Source organism: Salmo salar, chromosome ssa13 (genome assembly GCF_905237065.1).
Source record: "Salmo salar chromosome ssa13, Ssal_v3.1, whole genome shotgun sequence".
Lineage (NCBI taxonomy): Eukaryota > Metazoa > Chordata > Actinopteri > Salmoniformes > Salmonidae > Salmo > Salmo salar.
This window is the reverse complement of record NC_059454.1, coordinates 17,534,906-17,556,888: the sequence shown is the minus strand read 5'-3', so window position 1 is coordinate 17,556,888 and position 21,983 is coordinate 17,534,906. Positions and strand designations below refer to the sequence as shown.

Here is a 21,983-nt window from a genome sequence, read left to right as displayed (position 1 = left end):
AGGTCCACAGTTGCTTGATGAGTTATGACTTGTGAATGTGCACTAAAACAGATGTTTATACATTATAATCAAACAAGATCAGGCCAATCATAGTTGATTAAGTACTTTAATTCTCAGGCTTGAATATGTTGCATATGAAAGGCAAAATTAAAATGAATACTTTTTCTCCATAGCTTAGGCACAATACAGAAAGGCTTGGTTTGTAAATGAGACCATCAGTTCCATTGTGATGCGTCTAGGTCAAATGAAACAGGATTTCTGAATGAACAATGTAGATATATAGTTGTGTACATCGAGGCCCATGGAAGAAAGCACACTGGTCAGCATTAGGAGCTATGTAGCACAAGAGGGACAACTCTTCACGACACAGAGCGAAAGTGTGTGTGTACACATTCCCTCAACCTTACCATGAAAGTTTGACAATGGAGATGGCCGCAAAACAAAAGGTGGCAAGATTCAGACCTTAGGTATTCAGTTCCAACCCCCATGTTCCACTTAACTAAATCCATATGGCTTCAAAAGGAGTTTCCCTCCATGGCATAACATTCTAAATACTGGTCTTAAGAGTATCGTCTGCTCAAGGGGGGCATTGCATATCAATTGAAATATGACTCTGGCGTCCCCTACTCCCAGCCTAAACCATTGTGGGGGTAAGCACAAAAGTGCATGACCTTAGGCTGGGGGCGTTTGTCAGTCAGGAATGATCAATTGAGCTTTCAGGAACAACACCGATATACATTCAGTAAGATCTGCAAATTAAATCTCACTTGATTTACATTAAAAATGTGCTGTTATGAGTCATGTCACTATAGACCACAGTGATTTAACCCCTTCATGTCTCTGCAAGTCTAATACAGAAGTCTTTATCAGTCAGCAGTTCTGTGGCAAACAGCTGTGCTGAAAGAATCTCCAGAAAATCTTTGGGAACATCTGGAATGCCGCAATGGAAAAGACAAACACCCCCTCAGCTGAATAATATGCATACAAGAACCAGCGACCTACTCAAACATTTAAGAACAGCCTTTCAATCGATACTGTCTATAGGATTTCAGTTAGGTCCTTCTCGGCCAGCAATACTGCACTTAATTAGGTTAGTCGACTTCCTAGCGCGCTCTACTCTAAGATAATCTACACGCAAGCCCCTCAAAACCAGTTAAGACGGTACATTTAAGAGGAATGACGGTCTACAATTTAGACAACTTTAACACACAGGTAAACAAAGATAACTGTAATGTCTTCCATTGACCTCGCCTTTCATTCCAAGTGGAAATGTAATGAAGTCCAGAGCAGAAACTGTAGACACTTGCTACAGTAAAACATTATTTTAAAACAAAAACCATGGCTCTGCACTGGCACCGGAATGTCTGCTAAAACCAAGCCCGTCTTGTAAACGTGTGGGCAGAACTGAATGCATCCAGTGGCACCCTGTCTCTCCTCCCTCCGCCAAATATCCACATTGAAACAAAACATTAAGGATGTGACTTCATCACTAGCATTTCAACTCACAGCATTGCTTACTGACACAACTTTCAGGGACAGACAGGCTAGCCCAATTCCAGCACTCTACAATGCAGTATGGCATCCTAAAAAGAGAAAATAATGCCATGCTAATCTCCAAATAGGGTAGCACTTTTGACAAGGTTCTATATATTTTTTTGGGGGGGGGGGGGGGGTAATTTGGGCTCTATTCAAGCCACATCGCAGAAGTTCAGTTTGACAGCGTGATTGGAATTTAAAGGCAATGTTCCCGCGTTAGCAGTGACTGCATTCACTGTAAATGCTGCATTTGTCGGCTCAATTACCTTTACATTTCTATCACAGAATCTGTAACACTTCAGCTTTCCAGATTGAATAGTGTATATGGGGTAAGAGTGTGAGTGTTTTTACTGTTAGCGACTGTTAAGAGCAACTGCTTTCACATCACAAGGCAGCCAACGGAATGACCCGTAGTTTTCAGAATGCAAGTTTGGCAAAATAAGAAAAGCCTATGTGTGTGTATATATAAAGGCTTGAGTTACTCCAGAGAGCCCTCGTGTTTTACACATTAAAAAAAGAAAAAATCACATGAATGTTTAAAAGTTTAAATAAAAATAATTAAAAAAAACATGGAGACAGAAGCTCTTTAAGAGCAGGTTGGCTGCTGCCGTCGTTTGGCCAACAGCACAGCAGGAATAAATATATATACTCGTATACGCCAGAGAGAAGAGAAAAATAATAACCTAACGTGGAAAACAGTTTCAAACTGACACCTTCACAGCTCCCTCCCTCATCTCATCCCTCCCTCTTCCATTCTTCTTTCCGTCGCAAACCTTTGCGCTCGAGTCGAGCACGCCAAAATTCCCCATCGCCCGACATCTTAGCCGAGGGCTGAAACTTCTTGGCGTATTATTTCTTTCTTGTCATCTTTGTCTTCTCTCTCCCTTCCCGCCCCCTCCACCTCACACTCACTCCAGGAGGGGGACACACAGAGGAGAGAAAGAGAGCAGAGCAAGGGAGAGCTGCCTGAAATGTAGGCCAAAGCGGTGGTGGGCGTTTCCATAGAAACAGTGTTCACAGCAGTCAGTGACATCATCGGTACGGGGAGGAGCTGGGGGGGTTGGAATGCGCCCTGATTGGTCCGGCCTAAACGCGGTTCTCTCCGCCCACTCTGGTCCTGCGCATCATCCTGAGGGGGGGAGGAAAAGAGAGAGAGAGCGAGAGAGAGCGAGAGAGAGCGAGAGAGAGCGAGAGAGAGCGAGAGAGAGCGAGAGAGAGCGAAGAGAGAGAGAGAAAGCAAGGACACGCTAAAATCTCACAAAACTGAAATGCACCAACACAGACAGATAGAAGTTACACATACCTCCTTACACATACCTCCTGTTCTGAGGGTCCAGGTCCAGCAGAGCCTCCTGTGATACTCTGAAGTCATCCAGAGGTGTCTGGTAGCGGGCCTCGAAGGAGCCCTCCCTGCCTCTGTAGGCCTGTGTCTGAGCCTGGGTCTGGGCTGCTGGGGACTGGGGCAGAGGGGACATGGAGGAGGCTGAGGACGTGGAGCCTGTCTCCCCCAGACGCTCGCGCCCTGTCTGGGTAACCACCGCTGCAGAGACACCTCCTACCGGCAGGAACGGGCTCAGCACCTCCCCATTTTCAGCCTAGTAGAGGGAGAGAAAATAAGTTGGGAGGAGTGAATATTAGGGATGATAACAGTAACGCAATGTTTTCCATGGCAAAAATGAAAAAAGTTAACACTATGGTCCTTTAAAAACCCGCTGTATGTAAAATACTGTGTACTATAGCTTGGAAAATAAATGTGATTCTGGATGACAACATAATGATATGTTTCCAACATTGGGGATGTTTTCCTAAACAAGTTAAATCCTGTGTTTTGTTTCCTTGCCAGGATACTAATGAGTAACGTGATACTGGTTTATCCGGCCCTAGTGGATATCTCTCAATGTGTGATGTGGAGTCAGTCCAGTGAGTGTACCAGTACCCACCCTGCTCCGGGTGATGTCCATGTGCACCAGCAGAGAGGCCAGCTCCAGATCCTCATTACAGCTGTTCTTCAGAGGGACCGACCGGTATCCTGACACCACACAGAGACAGACAGACATGAGTCTAGTAATGCCAAAAGAATGATGATCTGAAATGCCAAACTATTCTGCTAGTCAGAGAGCCAGTCAGGGTGTATCGTACTTGTCTCAGCCAATCCGAGTGGACGTTGGTGCGATGCGACACCTACCTGTCTTGAGGCTGTTGATGGGGAAGCTGGCCTGAGCCAGGAAGTTCTGGTCGCTGAACATGTCAATCTCGTACACCACAAAGCGCAGGAAGGCAAAGGCAGAGTTACACACGGTGAACTGGAAAGGCTTCCGAGGCCATGTGGGGTTCAGCCCATTATCCGCTGAAGAGAACATGGAGAGAGAGAGAGAAGACTAGATCAGCCAAGTCCCCATTGTCATATATTGTGTGTGTGTGTGTGTGTGTGTATACACACATTAGGGGATGTTTTGTCCATCAGGTTGCCACATAACCCTTAGATATTTCTACAACTTTGTTTTTCCATAACTGAACAGGAAATAACGAGCTTAATTCCAAACCCATCACAACATCCTTGCCCTGTCCCTAAAACCTAGGACCCTTCTCTTCGAAATAACACTTGGTTCAACTAACCAACTACTAGCTAGATGTAAAGAACCTGATTGGTTGAATTAAGTATTAGTGTAAGGTGTGTTACTCACCCTCTGAGTCGGTCTTCTGCTTGGCGCTGTCATATTCTGCGCCACACACCTCGAGCTCGATCAGCGGGCACACGATGCCACGTCCGTGTTTAGGCAGGTGACGAGCACCCAACACCTGGAGAGGACAGAGAGTTTAAACACCTTCACACGTTTTTATATCCTCGTGGGGACCTAACATTTTCCCTAACCCCAACCCCTAAGCTTAAGATAGCCGTTGGGGACGTGGGAAATGTTCCATTGAGGGAGAATTTTCCTTGTTTTACGATCCTTGTGGGGATTTCCACCAGGATAGAAGACCACACACGCACCTCTATCTGCAGGGTGACTGACTCCAGGCCCCTCAGCGTGTGTCGGTCAAAGGGGTCAAAGTTGTCGTCTCTCATGATTGGTGGCTGGAGGACGTAGCCACTCCTCCCGTTCAACATGAACAGAGCCTGGTTCATCTGCATGGGCTTGTCTGCAGAGGGGAGGGGAGAAGTTCAGTCAGTCATCTTCAGAAAGGTAATGTAAGGAAAACCAGTCACTTAAACATTTTTATTTCGTTTTTATTTAAAAAAAAGGAAAAATCCCCTCTCCAACCCCAGTGTATCAATCCCCCTTCTCATTCAGTAACAACTCATCCCTCTGTACCTGCAGTCTGGAAGTTCAGCGCGACCAGCTGGGATCCACAGAGCCACATGGGCAGAGGGTCGTAGTTGGAGGAGTCCAGCCTCTGTCCACGAGGGTAGATACGGGACAGCTGCAGCCGGTTGTACTGCAAGAACCTCTTCCCCTTGATCCGGTTCACATACTTCTCTGCCTTGGTCTCCGGGAACGACGACATGTCCCGGAAACACGCCCGCTCTGTCCCAATCTCTACAGGAGCAAGGGGGGTGAGATATGCTTGTGTGTGTGTGACAGTGTGTTTAGCTGTATAGACGCGTACTTACTGTCCTCGTCGAAGGGTACAGGTCTACAGTAGATGACCAGGTCAGACAGCTCCAGAGCGATCTTCTTCCTTCTCTCCATCATCTTCCCCTCCTCCAGCTGACAGACACACGACTCAGTTTGACACTACTCACAGTCATTACTTCACAGACAACCACACGACTCAGTCTGACACTACTCACGGTCATTACTTCACAGACAACCACACGACTCAGTCTGACACTACTCACGGTCATTACTTCACAGACAACCACACGACTCAGTTTGACACTACTCACGGTCATTACTTCACAGACAACCACACGACTCAGTTTGACACTACTCACGGTCATTACTTCACAGACAACCACACGACTCAGTTTCTGAGGAAGTATTCCTGCACATGGTATACGCTTCTTCCATTCTTTATTCTTACACATTTACTACAAAGTATTCTTTCCATACCTTGGCCTCTGATGTCATGGTGACCTCTCTGATCTTTATGACCCACTCTTTGAGCTCCTCCTGGGTATTGGCAGCGATGTCCAAGACCTGCCCTGCCCTGGGAGAGGCAGCTGGGAGGAGGGAGAACACATGCAGCCTGCTTCCCTTACCATCAGGCCGCACCACTAGGGGGAGAGAGAGAGAGAGAGATGAGAGCGAGAGAGAGCGAGAGGGGGGGCGAGAGAGATGAGAGCGAGAGAGAGCTGAGAGGGGGGGCGAGAGAGAGAGAGCTGAGAGGGGGGGCGAGAGCGAGAGAGAGCTGAGAGGGGGGGACGAGAGAGAGAGAGAGCTGAGAGGGGGGCGGAGAGAGAGAGAGCTGAGAGGGGGGGACGAGAGAGAGATGAGAGCGAGAGAGAGCTGAGAGGGGGCGAGAGAGAGCTGAGAGCGAGCGAGAGGGGGGCGAGAGAGAGCTGAGAGCGAGAGAGAGCGAGAGGGGGGCGAGAGAGAGCTGAGAGGGGGGCGAGAGAGAGATGAGAAAGCGAGAGAGAGCGAGAGAGAAGAGAGCGAGAGAGCGAGAGAGAGCGAGAGGGCGAAGAAGAGAGCGAGAGGGGGGGGCGAGAGAGAGCTGAGAGCGAGAGAGAGCTGAGGGGGCGAGAGAGAAAGCTGAGGGGCGAGAGAGAGATGAGAGCGAGAGAGAGCGAGAGGGGGCGATAGAGATGAGAGCAGAGAGAGCGAGAGGGGGCGAGAGAGAGCGAGAGGGGGTGAGAGAGAGAGCTGAGAGCGAGAGCGAGCTGAGAGGAGAGAGAGCTGAGAGGGGGAGAGAGATGAGAGCGAGAGAGAGAGCGAGAGGGAGAGAGAGAGATGAGCGAGAGAGAGCGAGAGAGAGCGAGAGAGAGCGAAGAGAGAGAGCGAGAGGAAGGCGAGAGAGAGCGAGAGAGAGAGAGCGAGAGAGCGAGAGAGCGAGAGGGGCGAGAGAGAGCTGAGGAGGCGAGAGAGAGCTGAGAGGGGGCGAGAGAGCTGAGGCGAGAGAGATGAGAGCGAGAGAGAGCTGAGAGGGGGGCGAGAGAGAGATGAGAGCGAGAGAGAGCGAGAGGGGGCGAGAGAGAGATGAGCGAGAGAGCGAGAGGGGGCGAGAGAGATGAGAGCGAGAGGGGCAGAGAGAGAGATGAGAGCGCAGAGAGAGAAGAGAGCGAGAGGGGGCGAGAGAGAGATGAGCGACGAAGAGAGAGATGAGAGCGAGAGAGAGCGAGAGGGGGACGAGAGAGAGAGAGCTGAGAGGGGGGGACGAGAGAGAGAGAGAGAGCGAGAGAGAGCTGAGAGGGGGCGAGAGAGCTGAGAAGCGAGAGGAAGCGAGAGGAGGAGAGAGAGCGGAGGGAGCGAGAGAGAGCGAGAAGAGCGAGAGAGAGGAGCGAGAGAGAAGCGAGAGGGGGCGAGAGAGCGAGAGAGAGAGCGAGGAGAGAAGCGAGAGAGCGAGAGGGGGCGAGAGAGAGCTGAGAGCGAGAGAGAGCTGAGGGGGGCGAGAGAGAGATGAGAGCGAGAGAGAGCTGAGGGGGCGGAGAGAGATGAGAGCGAGAGAGAGCGAGAGGGGAGCGATAGAGAGATGAGAGCGAGAGAGAGCGAGAGGGGGCGATAGAGAGCGAGAGGGGCGAGAGAGAGAGCGAGAGGGGGGCTGAGAGAGCTGAGAGCGAGAGCGAGCTGAGAGGAGAGAGAGCTGAGAGGGAGAGAGAGCTGAGAGGGGGAGAGAGATGAGAGCGAGAGAGCGAGAGGAGAGAGAGAGAGAGAGCGAGAGAGAGCGAGAGGGGCGAGAGAGAAGCGAGAGGGCGAGAGAAAGCGAGAGGGGGCGAGAGAGAGCGAGAGGGAGAGAGCTGAGAGGGGAGCTGAGAGAGTGAGGCGAGAGAGAGCGAGAGGAGAGAGAGCTGAGAGGAGCGAGAGAGAGAGAGCGAGAGAGAGCTGAGAGAGAGAGCGAGAGAGGAGCGAGAGAGCGAGAGAGAAGCGAGAGATGAGCGAAGAGAGAGCGAGAGGGGGCGAGAGAGAGATGAGAGCGAGAGGGGCGAGAGAGGAGAGCGAGAGAGATGAGAGCGAGAGGGGAGCGAAGAGAGAGATGGAGAGCGAGCGAGAAGATGAGAGCGAGAGAGAGCGAGAGAGGGCGAGAGAGAGATGAGAGCGAGGCGAGAGAGAGATGAGAGCGAGGGCGAGAGAGATGAGAGCGAGAGAGAGCGAGAGGGGGAGAGAGAGAGAGAGACGAGAGCTGAGAGGGGAGCGAGAGATGAGAGCGAGAGAGAGCGAGAGAGAAGCGAGGAGAGCAGAGAGAGCAGAGAGAGAGCGAGAGAGAGCGAGAGGGGGGCGAGAGAGAGCGAGAGGGGCGAAGAGAGAGCGAGAGGAGAGAGAGCGGAGGAGAGAGAGCGAGAGGGGGGATGAGAGAGCTGAGAGCGAGAGCGAGCTGAGAGGGAGAGAGAGCTGAGGGGGGCGAGAGAGATGAGAGCGAGAGAGAGCTGAGAGGGGGGCGAGAGAGAGATGAGAGCGAGAGAGAGCGAGAGGGGGCGAAGAGAGAGCGAGAGGGGCGAAGAGAGAGCGAGAGGGGGGGGCGAGAGAGAGCTGAGAGGGAGGGCGAGAGAGAGCTGAGAGGGGGGGCGAGAGAGATGAGAGCAGAGAGAGCTGAGGGGGGCGAGAGAGAGATGAGAGCGAGAGAGAGCGAGAGGGGGGGCGAGAGAGAGATGAGCGAGAGCGCCGAGAGGGGGGCGAGAGAGAGATGAGCGAGAGAGAGAGATGAGAGCGAGAGGGGGGCGAGAGAGAGATGAGAGCGACAGAGAGAGATGAGAGCGAGAGGGGGCGAGAGAGAGATGAGAGCGACGAGAGAGAGATGAGAGCGAGAGAGAGCGAGAGGGGGGCGAGAGAGAGATGAGAGCGAGGGCGAGAGAGAGATGAGAGCGAGGGCGAGAGAGAGATGAGAGCGGAGGCGAGAGAGAGATGAGGAGCGAGGCGAGAGAGATGAGAGCGAGAGAGAGCGAGAGGGGGGGAGAGAGAAGGAGAGCGAGAGAGAGCTGAGAGGGGGCGAGAGGAGATGAGAGCGAGAGAGAGCGAGAGGGGGCGAGAGAGAGCGAGAGGGGCGAAGAGAGAGCGAGAGGGGCGAGAGAGAGAGCGAGAGGGGGATAGAGAGAGCTGAGAGCGAGAAGCGAGCTGAGAGGGAGAGAGAGCTGAGAGGGGGCGAGAGAGCGAGAGGGGGCGAGAGAGAGCGAGAGGGGGGGCGAGAGAGACGAGAGCGGAGAGCGAGAGAGCGAGAGAGCGAGAAGAGCGAGAGAGGCAGAGAGCGAGAGGGGCGAAGAGAGCGGAGAGGGGGCGAGAGAGCTGAGAGGGGGCGAGAGAGAGATGAGAGAGGCGAGAGAGATGAGAGCGAGAGAGAGCGAGAGGGGCAGAAGAGAGATGAGCGAGAAGAGCGAGAGAGAGCGAGAGAGGGGGCGAGAGAAGCGAAGAGAGAGATGAGCGAGAGAGAGAGAGGAGGGCGAGAGAGAGAGAGAGCGAGGGCGAGAGAGGAGATGAGAGCGAGGGCGAGAGAGAGATGAGAGCGGGGCGAGAGAGAGATGAGCGAGAGAGAGATGAGAGCGAAGACAGCGAGGGAGCGAGAGAGATGAGAGCGAGAGAGAGCGAGAGGAGGGGCAGAGAGATGAAAGAGCGAGAGGCGGAGAGAGAGAGAGCGAGAGAGCGAGGGCGAAAGAGAGATGAGAAAGGCGAGAGAGCGAGAGGGGGCGGAGAGAGCAGCGGGAGAGAAGGAGCGAGAGCGAGGAGGAGAGCGAGCGAGGGAGAAGCAGCGAGGGGGGCGGAGAGCAGAGCGGGCGAAAGCGAGCGAGCGAAAGCGGCGAGCGAGCGAAAGCGAGCGGCGAAGCGAGAGCAGGCGGCGAGAGCAGGAGCGAGCGAGCGAAGCGGGAGGCGAGAGCAGCGAGGGAGCGAAAGCGAGCGAGCGAGGGGCGCTAAAGCGGCGAGAGGGGAAGCGGCGAGAAGGGAAGCGCGGCGAGAGAGAGAGCGGCGAAAGGGGAGGAAAGCGGCGGGAGCGAAAGCGGCGGGAGAGGAGAGAGAGCGAGCGGGGAGAGAAGCGAGCGAGCGAGAGAGAGGAGCGAGCGGCAGGAGGAGAGAGCGAGCAGCGGGCGGAGAGAGAGAGAAAGAGAAGGGCGGAGAGAAGCGAAGGGCGGGAGAGAGAGCGAGCGGGGAGGAGAGAGAGAGCGAGCGAGCGGAGAGAGAAGCGAGCGGCGGGGAGAGAGAGAGCGGCGGGAGCGGAGAGAGAGAGCGAGCGGGAGAGAGCGAGGGGGAGACGGCGGAGAGAGAGGAGAGGGAGAGAGAGCGTCGTAGCAGGAGAGAGAGCGAGAAAGGAGAGAGAGAGCGAGCGAGAAGGAGAGGGAGAGAGAGCGAGCGGGGAGAAAGCGAGCGGGAAAGCAGAGGAGGCGAGCGGGAGAAAGCAGCGAAGGGAGGAGAAGCGAGCGAGGAGAGAAAGCGAGCGGGAAGAAGCGAGCGAGCGGGGGAAAGCGAGCGAGCGGGGGAAGAGCAGCGGGGAGAAAGCAGCGAAGCGGGAGAGAAGCGAGCGCGGGAGAGAGAAGCGAGGGGAGAGAGAGAGCGAAGAGGGAGAGAGAGAAAGCGAGCGAGGGAGAGAGAGAGCAGCGGCGGGAAGGGAGAGAAGCGAGCGGGGGGAGGAGAGCGAGGAAGCGGGAGAGAGGAGGCGAGCAGCGAGAGAAAGCAGCGGAAGCGCAGGGGGGAGAAAGAGCGAGGGGGGAGAGAGCGAGCGGAGAGAGAGAGCGAAGGGAGAGAGAGCAGCGGGGAGACGAGCGAGCGAGCGGGGAGAGAGGAGAGCGAGCGGGAGAGAGAGAAGGGGGAGAGCGAGAAGCGGGGAGAGAAAGCAGCGGGAAGCGGCGAGCGGAGAGCGGCGAGCGGCGGGAGAGCAGCGCAGGGAGAGAGCGGAGAAAGCGGGGAGAGCAGCGAGGAGAGCGAAGGAGCGAGCGGGGGAGAGAAAGCGAGCGGGGAGGAGGAGAGCTAGCGAAGGGGGAAGAGCGAGAGAGAAGCGAAAGCGGGAGAGAGCAGCGAGCGGAGAGAAAGCGAAGGGGGGAGAAAGCGAGCGAGGAGAGAAAGCGAAGCGGGAGAAAGCGAGCAGCGAGGGGAGAGAGAGCGAAGCGGGGGAGAGAGCAGCGGGGAGAGAAAGCGGGGAGAGAGAGAGCGGGAGAGAGCGGAGCGAGAGAGAGCAGCGAGCGGGGAAAGCGAGCGAGCGGGGGAGAGCGAGCAGCGGGAGAGAAGAAAGCAGCGGGAGAAAAGAAGGGGGAAAGCGAGAGAGCGGCGAGCGGGGAGAGAGCGAGCGGAGGGGGAGAGCGAGCGAAGAGAGGAGGAAGCGGGGGAGGCGAAAGGCGGGGGAGAGAAAGCGAGGGGGAGAGAGGAGGAGCGGGGGAGAGAGAGCGACGAGCGAGGGAGAGAAAGCGAGCGAGCAGCGGGGAGAGAAGCTGAGCGAGCGAGCGGGAAGCGAGGAGCGGAAGCGAGCGGGCGGAGCGAGAGCGAGCGAGCGGGAGCGAGAGCGAGCAGCGGGGAGAGCGAGAGCGGAGCGAGCGGAGGGGAAGAGCAGCGAGCGGGGAGAGAAGCGAGGAAGCGGGGAGAGAGCGAGCGGCGGGGAGAGAAGCGCGAGGGAGCGGGGGAGAGAGCGAGAGAGCGGGGGAGGAGAGAGCGAGCGGGAGAAAGCGGGGGCGGGGAGAGAGAGCGAGGCGGGGAGAGCAGGGGGGGAGAGAGGAAGGGGGAGAGAGAGCGAGGGGGGCGAGGAGAGAGCGAGGGGGCGGGAGAGAGAGAGCGGGGGGCGGGAGAGAGCGAGGGGGGCGGGAGAGAGCGGGGGGGCGGGAGAGAGCGCGAGGGGGGCGAGGAGAGCGCGAGGGGGCGGGAGAGGAGCGCGAGGGGGGGCGGGAGAAGGCGAGGGGGGCGGGAGAGAGCGAGGGGGGCGGAGAGAGCGCGAGGGAGGGAGAGAGCGAGAGGGGGGGGAGAGCGAGGGGGCGGGAGAGAGCGCGAGGGGGGGGAGAGCGAGGGGCGGGAGAGAGCGAGGGGGGCGGAGAGAGCGAGGGGGCGGGAGAGAGCGAGGGGGGGCGGGAGAGAGCGCGAGGGGGCGGGAGAGGAGGCAGGAGAGCGCGAGGGGGGCGGAGAGAGCGAGGCGGGAGCGGAGAGAGCAGGGGGGGCGGAGAGAGCGCGAGGGGGCGGGAGAGAGCGAGGGGGCGGGAGAGAGCGAGGGGGGCGGGAGAGAGCGGAGAGGGGCGGGGAGAGCGGGGGGGCGGGGAGAGAGCGAGGGGGGGAGAGAGAGCGAGGGGGGGGGAGAGAGCGAGGGGGGGAGAGAGCGAGGGGGGGGAGAGCGAGAGAGCGAGGGGGGCGGGAGAGCGAGGGGGGAGAGAGAAGCGAGGGGGGAGAGAGAGCGAGGGGGGGAGAGAGAGCGAGGGGAGAGAGAGCGAGGGGGAGAGAGAGAAGCGAGAGGGGGAGAGAGAGAGCGAGGGGGAGAGAGAGCGAGGGGGAGAGAGAGCGAGGGGGGGAGAGAGAGCGAGGGGGAGAGAGAGCGCGAGGGGAGAGAGAGAGCGCGAGGGGGAGAGAGAGAGAGCGAGGGGGAGAGAGAGAGAGAGCGAGAGGGGAGAGAGAGAGAGCGAGAGGGAGAGAGAGAGCGAGAGGGGGAGAGAGAGAGCGAGAGAGAGAGAGAGAGAGCGAGGGGAGAGAGAGAGCCCCGAGAGAGAGAGAGAGAGAGAGGGGAGAGAGAGCGAGAGGGAGAGAGAGAGAGAGAGAGAGAGAGAGAGCGAGAGATGGAACAGTGATAACCCCAGAGAGAGAGAGAGAGAGAGAGAGAGAGAGAGAGAGAGAGAGAGAGAGAGAAGAGAGAGAGAGAGAGAGAGAGAGATGGAACAGTGATAACCCCAGAGAGAGAGAGAGGGAGAGATGGAACAGTGATAACCCCAGAGAGAGAGAGAGAGGGAGAGATGGAACAGTGATAACCCCAGAGAGAGGGAGAGATGGAACAGTGATAACCCCAGTGAGAGAGAGAGAGGGAGAGATGGAACAGTGATAACCCCAGAGAGAGAGAGAGGGAGAGATGGAACAGTGATAACCCCAGAGAGAGAGAGGGAGAGATGGAACAGTGATAACCCCAGTGAGAGAGAGGGAGAGATGGAACAGTGATAACCCCAGAGAGAGAGAGGGAGAGATGGAACAGTGATAACCCCAGAGAGAGAGGGAGAGATGGAACAGTGATAACCCCAGAGAGAGAGAGGGAGAGATGGAACAGTGATAACCCCAGAGAGAGAGAGGGTGGTGAGAGATAAAGAAAAGAGATTGAGGGGGAGATACAAGTATGTAGAGGTCGTCCCGAGGCAAGGTGACCGTACTATCTGCAGGAGGATAGAAACAGGAAGGGGAGGAGTCACTCACCAATCTGACAGGAAGACACATCTACACTTCCTCTCAGCAGGTCTCCCAGAGGACTGTTCTCTGTCAGCTGCTGTAGGAGAGAGGGAGAGAGAGGGAGAGGGAGAGAGAGGGGAGACATGAATGCTAATCGAAAAACCCAACAGCAGCATTTTACATGTTGTTGCTATAAACGCTAGAAAATGACAGTCCCTCTCATAGCATAGACTGGTGGCTGTAAAATGTGGATTATTAGCAGGTGGGATTATCTGATGCGTATCCCAGTATGTGTCTACAGGGTAGAGGGCCTTACTGATCTGTCTGGCTCCACAGCTGAAGGACTGATCTCCTCTACATAGTTAGCAGGAAACCACAGCTGCTTCTTCCCACCACAGTCCCCCTTCCACCTGAGTGAGAGAAACACACACGGAATGGGGTTTACTCTAGAAGGATGTTCTATAACCAACCCCAGATAACTCATGTAGCTCTGTGATGATTTGATAGATTTGGATAGTGAACCTGACTTCCTGTGTGTGATGTCACTCACCAGCCTCCTTCCTGTTTGTCCACATTTTGGATGATGGCGTTCTTACTGAAGGACAATTCATCATCCCTCTGGGCCTTGTACTCATACATGGCCTTCACTGTGCACTGCAGACCGATGTGAAGGGGGTAGGACAAACACACACACACACACACACACAACAATCCTTGCATTGTTACATTTGCAAAGAGAGGGAAGGAGACAGGATGGATCAGAGATCCGGTGCAGTCTTACCTTGAAGGTGGGCATCTGATTGGCTTCGACGTAGAACCCAGGGTTCCGCCCCTCATACAGAGACCCGTAATCTGGCTCCTGACAAATACATGACAGTTCAGAGGATATCCAACTCACTTACACTGACTACAGCAACAATCATGAGCACAGGTGTGTGTGGTCCACTCACAGCGGTGCCTATCTTCTCCAGCGTCTCCTCATTGATAGGGTAGCGGAGCTTCATCTTACGGTACAACGGGTGCTTCTCGTAGTAACTGATGAGATCCACCAGGCTGTCGAACTCCGACGTCCCCAACACCACCGTCTGGCCCTCCTGCTGCACCCTGCAGTGCTTGATCTTCCCCTCTGCCCTGAGGGGACGACAACACAGGGTTAAACACACACGTACGTACGTGACCTGCTGCGTGCATTAATCATCAGGCGCTTCACAGCAACCTGAACCAAAATCCCCGTGAAGAAAGAGGACGCCAAGGACGACAGTGGCAAGAACCCATCGTCATGGAAGATGCTTTCGTTGTAATTAGACCTAGAACTGTACATTTTCACAACAAGCCAGTCAGTAATGCCAGAGCAGACGCTAGAACGCGCGTCTCGAGAGGCCAGGTGGACGGCAGCGTGAGCTATACTACAGATCTAACACAGTAAAGAACGCATGTCTCGAGTAGGTCACAGCTTTGATCTTTGACTACTTGCTGTAAAATACACACTGTGGTGCTTATAAAACCACATTGTGTGCCTAAGATGCACTGTGCAGAAATCGCTCAGACATTTCCAGGTTGCTGAAACGCTAATAGTTTGCCTAATTTCAGTTTGTGTGACAAAATAAACTAGTATAGTGTAGAGAATCATCGTACCGTCTAAACCGCTGTGAAATATGTTTTCCATAACCAAAAATGTTGTTACAGCTGTTTGAAGCTGGTGTACAAAACCGAAAGTGAAGAGACACAAACTAAACTTAACGGGAAGCATAGAAAGTGCATCTAGAACAGATCTACCGCGTCTTAGACTGGCATTCAAGTTGAATAACAGAGCTATGTGAATTTGGTAGGGTCGCCCATAAAGTCACATAATGCCGTTAAGTTACCATTGTCATGTTTTTATTTAGAGCCCTTGCCGGGGCTCTACACTTACCGGGGCGGCAGGGTAGCCTAGTGGTTAGAGCGTTGGGCTAGTAACCGAAAGGTTGCAAGTTCGAATCCCCGAGCTGACAAGGTACAAATCTGTTGTTCTGTCCCTGAACAAGGCAGTTAACCCACTGTTCCTAGGCCGTCATTGTAAATAAGAATTTGTTCTTAACTGACTTGCCTAGTTAAATAAAGGTAAAATAAAACATTTTACAATATTGTGGCTTAGGTTGCCAACTGTGATAAAAAAAATTATAATAATGGGCCACCAGTAAACTATTTTCACAACCAGTGACCACTTCCTTCCTCATGAAAATCTTTAATGAGTAGAAGGCATAGGTCACCGTTCTCTGAGCTAGCTGAGCTACTCTGAACGTCTTGCTTTCAAAACAAGTTCTAGCAAGCTGGTGAGGCATGTCAACTTTCCTAATATCAAATAATACCTGATGCTGCATTTTACCCATCAGTAACAACCAGAACAAACAATTCTGTCTAGTTGTCTGTTTCTATATTTGGAACTCACCTGAAGGAAATGGCAAAGGAGCTTAGCTCTGCCCTTTTTCTGACAAGGAACGCCCCGTCACGTGGAACCCTCATCAGCATGTTCTCAGCGTGGCTCCGAGACAGGTTGGCATGGTACCACCTAGAACATACACTCATACTTACACACATCCTTCCTACCCTCCTTCATAAAGTCATCACTGACACACATGAGATAGAAATGAATGACTATCTGAAGCCTTGAGAGCTGGACGTACTCTTTGCTTTCGTGGGCGTTGGTCTGGGGCACAGGCTCAGTCAGCTTCATCTCAAACTCGTTACAGCGCAGCGCTACCTGCTGGTAGTGGGTGATGAGGGCGAATAGCGTGTCAAACACCAGGTTGTCTGTCAAGTAGAACTTGGGGCTGCCCGCCTCTTGGCGAGAGTGGATGCGACAGTGTTGCACCCGGCCTGAACGCCTGTGTGGACAGTGAAAGAGAGAGACCAGGTATTGATTTGAAATGAGATGATCCCGGTTACTCAGCCCTGTCCCCTGCATTAGCAGAGAGACCAGCAGCCTAGCCTACACCGTGACTGGCTACTACAGAAAACCAAAAGGACAACAATTTGGATTGATTGACTGTTCAGGTCCAAGGCTTAGCAGTGTAGCAAACCTATGGGCACCGTAGATTGGGGGCTAGCCCTCAAGAACATACAGCACAAGTATTATCTGAACTCTGTGATGCAAGCAATGGGTTGGGTGAGGAGACAGAGGGTGAGGAGAAGGGGGGTTAGGTTAGTGTGCTAGGAACAGGGAACAGGAGTGGGGTGAGGCAGGTTCAGAGTGAGCTGGGAACAAGGGTGATGAGAAGGGAGTTAGTGGGGGGGGGGTACAGTAGGGGAGATTTACCAGAAGGACAAGGTGTAGTCTCCTACGAACGTCTCACTCTCCCGGACCAGGAAGGACCCGTCGGGAGCACCCGTCTCAAGACAGTACTCCGACAGCAGCCGCTCAGCTATCTGTCTCCCGTCGCGACCAGCACCCAGCTTCCCATGGAACCACTTCTCTGCTATATGTTGGTCCATACCGTTCGAGACCTAGAAAGACAGAGAGAGTGCTAGAGTTTAATGTTGGAACTCCTATTTCAGCGTTTCCCCAAACTTGGTACTGGGGACCCCAAGGGGGCACATTTTGGTTTTTACCATAACACTACACAGCTGATTCAAATGATAAAAGCTTGATGATTAGTTGAATCAGTTGTGTAGTACTAGGCCAAAAAGCAAAAACGTGTACCCCTTGGAGTCACGAGGACAGAGTTTGGGAAACCCTGTCCTATGGCATTAAGCAGCATAAAGTGATGTTCTGTCCTGTATGTACCGCAGTGTGTCCGCTGGCTTCATTTTGCTGTGGTGCTGCACCCCTGCAAAATCATTGCCTCCACACAATAAAAAATATGGAACATGAAAAACTTTCTGTTGAGGAGCATTTTGCCTAGAACATTCCACATGTACTTTATCTGCAAACAAAACAAGTAATTAATAGAAAAAGTAACAACCCCATAGTAGAATAGTTTATTTACCTAGTCGGCTTGTTGTTGTGTTCTATGCTAGATAAATATTCCTCTCCGTGGCTCATTCATGTTATAAGTGCCATAGGAAGGGAAACATGCATTCTGACAAGCAGTCGTGAAAACAGCAGTTAATGGCTTTTGTTAAAAAGAGGGGAATCCCAGCTTTCCATTCCTACTTCATTTATTTCTCAACTCCTAAATATGCACAAACTGCACCATTTTAAACCCATGGTTTTCAGAAGCATGGTTCAGCATGTTATGCTCAGCAATTCACAGTGGGTGCATAGGGAAGAGTGGGGCTAAATGTAACACCGGTCAATTGTAGGGTGACTTGGGGTACAACGCCTCACTACCTCAAAATCATTTATTTGAATGACTTAAATTGTGATGAGACAGATACTATTTTTGGTTGAGCAAGAGTAGTGGAAACCAGATAAAGTGTTGGGGGAAAAATTAACAGGTAGGCCTAAATTTTATTCAGTGTTTATGCAAGTTTCTTGGGACATAAATGAATCAACATGATAACTAGTTAAGAGAACACATTTGAGATCTGACTAATGATTAGCCCAATGGGGTAAATGCAGATAGGCAACCCCATACTTCAGCCTATTTATTTGCCCCCCTGACTCCTTTCCCCCCCCCACTCCTACACATTTTTTCAGATGAAACACTAATGTACTGCAAGGCCTTACTCACCTCTCTGTGCTCCTCCTCATCCTCGTTGCCTTGGTTGTTAGACGTCTCCTCCGAGTAGTAGATCTTACTGCTGGTCAGTACAAAGAAGTGAGGGTACCACTCCTGCAGAGAGGGGGAGATGGTGTTTGAGTTAGAAAAAGGTATTTAAAAAAGTAACAGTGGCAAGAGAGCTATGGACCATACAACCAAGGCATATACAGTGAGCTACACAAATATTGGGACAGTGACATTGGTTGTTGTTTTGGCTCTGTACTCAGCACTTCGGATTTGAAATGATACAGAGACTATAATGTTAAAGTCAGCTTTAATTTGAGGGTTTTTTCCATCCATATCGTGTGAAATGTTTTGAAATTGTAATACTTTTTGTACATAGTTTCCCCCCCCCCCAATGTTTTGATTGTGTTTGATTATTTTGTGCCCAATATAAATTAATGGTAAATAACGTAGTAGGATGGTAAATAACGTAGGATTCACTGTTATTGTAAATAAAAATATATGTTTCTAAAACATTGCTACATTAACGTGGATGCGACCATGATTACAGATAATTCTGAATGAATCATGAGTGAGAAAGTTAGAGGCATAAATAACAACCCCCCCCCCCAAAAAAAACCCAAATGCTAACCTCCCCTGTTATTAATCAGATTTGATTGTAAAGGTGAGAGGTTAGTATGTCTTGGGGGTATGATATTTGAGCGTCTAACTTTTTCACGATTCATTCAGGACTATCTGTAATCGTGTTTGTGCTGAAGTGTCTCTCCTAAATCTATTTTTTTTATTTTACATGTATTCAACCACATTTTTTGGTATTAAAGAGTCTCCATATATACACTACAGTTCAAAAGTTTGGGGTCACTTAGAAATTCCCTTGTCATTGAAAAAAAAACAAATTCTTTGTCCATCAAAATAACATCAAATTGATCAGAAATACAGTGTAGACATTAATGTTGTAAATTACTATTGTAGCTGGAAACGGCAGATTTTTTATGGAATATCTATTTAAGGGCGGCAGGTAGCCTAGTGGTTAGAGCGTTGGGCCAGTAACCGAAAGGTTTCTGGATCGAATCCCCGAGCTGAGAAGGTAAAAATCTGTTCTGCCCCTGAACAAGGCAGTTAACCCACTGTTCCCCAGTAGGCATTCATTGTAAATAAGAATGTATTCTTAACTGACTTCCCTAGTTAAATAAAAAGGTTAAAACATAGGTGTACAGCGGCCCATTATCAGCAACCACTCCTGTGTTCCAATGGCACGTTGTGTTAGCTAATCCAAGTTTATCATTTTAACAAGGCTAATTGATCATTAGAAAACCCTTTTGCAATTATGTTAGCACAACTGAAAACAGTTGTCCTGATTAAAGAAGCAATAACTTTGGCCTTCTTTATACTAGTTGAGTATCTGGAGCATCAGCATTTGTGGGTTCGATTACAGGCTCAAAATGGCCTGAAACAAAGAACTTTCTTCTGAAACTCATCAGTCTATTCTTGTTCTGAGAAATGAAGACTATTCCATGCGAGAAACTGAAGATTCCGTACAATGCTGTGTACTACTCCCTTCACAGAACAGCACAAACTGGCTCCAACCAGAATAGAAAGAGTGGGAGGCCCCAGTACACAACTGAGCAAGAGGACATTTGAGCCTGTAATCAAACCCACAAATGCTGATGCTCCAGATACTCAACTAGTCTAAAGAAGGCCAGCTGTGCTAACAATTGCAAAATGTGATTTTATTTAGACATAGGACATTTCTAAGTGACCCCAAACTTTTGAATGGAAGTGTACTTCCATACATTTGTTCAACTGGTACCGGGGGACCTTCAGATGAGTCTTGAGGCATGTGGGCATCCTAGAGCAAAATATCCAACATGTTCGTGAGAGTGTGTAACCCAAAAGGTTTGGACGCTACAGACAGAAGTTGGCAGATCAGCTGTACCAACGTCAGACGAGTCTCTTGACACTTGTGGAGGTCGTAGAGAAAAACACTGTTCGTGAGAGTCATCTTTCCATAGAGGGGTCATAATAGTTTTGTAGGCCAAACCAGTCGGACGCTACAGATGATTTTGTGAGAAGACCGATTTTTGGGATGTCTCATGGTCTGACAAACACTGCTCTAACTCTGTCACCTTTCACCACAGCTGCGGATGAGCGACATAGGCATATGCGGTGGATTGACACGCAAACAAAAAACTGATCTCTATTGAGATTTTACTATGCTTATTTTATTATGCTAATTAGATTTCCGCCGGGGCGCAGAAATCGTCCTTATTAATATGGGGTTGGTCCCCCCTTTGCTGCTATAACAGCCTCCACTCTTCTGGGAAGGCTTTCCAGTTAATGTTCAAACACTGCTGCGGAAACTTGCTTCCATTTAGCCACAAGAGCATTAGTGAGGGTCCTAACCCGAACCATGAAAAACATCCCCTGATCATTATTCCACCTCCACCAAACAGTTCTTGTGCTGACGTTGCTTCCAGAGGCAGTTTGGAGTCTGCAAGTCTGCACTTTAACCTCAGTGATTGAATCGTTTAAAATCCCAAGTGCTAGAGTACAGAGCCAAAACAAGTCACTGTCCAACTACCTTTGGAGCTCACTGTAGATAGATAGAAAACAAAGTTCTCACATGGTTGATGGGGTCCTCCAGGAAGAGAATGCCATTCTTGATGGAGTTGCTGATGTCATTCTCAGAGTAGGGAGTGGAGGTGGACACCTCCTCATAGGCACTGCCCTCTGCTAGCTTCTTATGCTGCACATGACAGGGAGAGGAAGAGTGAAGAGACTGCAGTTGGTTTATACAGTCATTTAGCAGATGCTCTGATCCACGAGTACATTAAAATGACAACACAAACATCTTTAATTCCAAATCCACATGACCCTATGACCTCTGACCTTGATGAGGATCTTCCTCTTAAGCTGATTGGGTGAGGGCAGTCCGTCGGCGGAGATGTCCACAGCCTTGGTAAGCAGCATTTCTCCAAAGACCTTCTTAAAGTAGGTAGCCATGTTCCTCTGCTGGACAATGCTGCAATGATCCTCTATGGACAGGATGATGGGGTAGCTGGGGAAGTAGTAAGAGGGGGAGAGGGGTCAGAGGTCAACAGCACATGTCAAAGGTGAAAGGCGTGGTGGAAAGGCACCCCCCCTTTGTGAACTTCTCATTTAATGTCATGTTCTCTTTAGAGGAGAGTAGATTACTGAGTATCACTCACGCATACAAAACACAAAGACTGAGCACATGGAGACTCACTCAGACGTCACAAAGGCGTGTTCCTTGATGGTCGCCAGGACATCACAGAACTTGATCTTGGTGGTGAGGGTGTGTCCATGATAGATGACAGGCATTCCATCTGGACCATCCCAGCAGTCCACTGCCAACACAAACTTTTTTTAATGGCATAGTAGAGATGTCTGGTCTGCATATTTGGTGAGTTGAGTGGGTGTCTGTTAAAAAGGCTAAGTAGGGAGTAGTAGGCTTTATCCATGTTAGTTAACCTGTTGAGTACACAAACTATAGTTTGTCTATTCTCATTTACAAGGGCAGCTACACAATCCCAGGATAAGCATACTACTGTTAGTGGAGATTCTCCATTGGCCATGGTTTGTATGTGTCGTATGCTTAGACTTGGCCTCCACAACCAGCCTCAATATTAAAAATAAAGGATCAAAAAATGTGATTGAAAATGATTTATTCAATGACAGAGAGGAAGGACAGCATCCAGTGCCCTCAGAAAGTATTCATACCACTTGACTTATTCCACATTTTGTGGTGGTACAGCCGGGATTCCAAATTGATTAAATAGCTTTATTTTTCCTCAACCAGCTACAAACAATACCCCATAATAATGAAGTGAAAACATGTTTTTAGTACATTTATTGAAAATAAAATACAGAAACACCTTATTTACATAAGTATTCACAACCCGAGTCAATACAGGTTAAAAAAAAAAAATATATATATATATATATAAATATATATATATATATATATATATTTGAAAAGGGGAATTTGTCACCTTTTGCAGCAATTACAGCTATGAGTCTTTCTGGGTACGTCTGAGGTTTGCACACCTGGATTGTACAATAATTTGCCATTATTATAAAAAAAATATTCAAGCTCCATCAAGTTGGTTGTTGATCACTGCTACACCGCTTTTCCAAGTCTTGGCATAGATTTTCAAGCAGATTGAAGTAAAACTTGGCCACTCAGGAACATTCACTGTCTTCTTGGTAGGCAACTCATCTATCTATCCATCTATCACACACACACAGCCAAAGGTTTGGACACCTACTCATTCAAGGGTTTTTCTTTATTTGTACCATTTTCTACATTGTATAATAGTGAAGACATCAAAACTATGAACACATGTAATCAAAAAAA

General features: G+C 51.1%; 1 protein-coding gene across 2 annotated transcripts in view; it reads right to left on the bottom strand.

The window, feature by feature from the left end:
• Positions 1 to 87: 87 nt before the first annotated feature.
• The window catches only part of plcg1 (phospholipase C, gamma 1), a 39,886-nt gene continuing 17,990 nt past the window's right edge, over positions 88 to 21,983 (bottom strand). Inside the window, exons 13-33 of one of the 2 annotated variants that reach the window (XM_014134666.2) lie at positions 20,853 to 20,973; positions 20,495 to 20,663; positions 20,229 to 20,351; positions 17,612 to 17,713; positions 16,255 to 16,442; positions 15,623 to 15,823; positions 15,388 to 15,507; positions 13,910 to 14,090; positions 13,741 to 13,818; positions 13,510 to 13,613; positions 13,276 to 13,369; positions 12,987 to 13,056; positions 5,592 to 5,755; positions 5,150 to 5,246; positions 4,851 to 5,075; positions 4,529 to 4,677; positions 4,221 to 4,335; positions 3,722 to 3,883; positions 3,477 to 3,565; positions 2,854 to 3,131; positions 88 to 2,665 (exon numbers count right to left, since the gene is read on the bottom strand). In XM_014134666.2, the coding sequence (XP_013990141.2) occupies positions 2,623 to 2,665; positions 2,854 to 3,131; positions 3,477 to 3,565; positions 3,722 to 3,883; positions 4,221 to 4,335; positions 4,529 to 4,677; positions 4,851 to 5,075; positions 5,150 to 5,246; positions 5,592 to 5,755; positions 12,987 to 13,056; positions 13,276 to 13,369; positions 13,510 to 13,613; positions 13,741 to 13,818; positions 13,910 to 14,090; positions 15,388 to 15,507; positions 15,623 to 15,823; positions 16,255 to 16,442; positions 17,612 to 17,713; positions 20,229 to 20,351; positions 20,495 to 20,663; positions 20,853 to 20,973 (2,873 nt within the window). In that variant the 3' untranslated portion in view covers positions 88 to 2,622. The remainder of the gene's footprint in view (positions 2,666 to 2,853; positions 3,132 to 3,476; positions 3,566 to 3,721; positions 3,884 to 4,220; positions 4,336 to 4,528; positions 4,678 to 4,850; positions 5,076 to 5,149; positions 5,247 to 5,591; positions 5,756 to 12,986; positions 13,057 to 13,275; positions 13,370 to 13,509; positions 13,614 to 13,740; positions 13,819 to 13,909; positions 14,091 to 15,387; positions 15,508 to 15,622; positions 15,824 to 16,254; positions 16,443 to 17,611; positions 17,714 to 20,228; positions 20,352 to 20,494; positions 20,664 to 20,852; positions 20,974 to 21,983) is intronic. The other variant, XM_014134667.2, reaches the window with a different exon arrangement.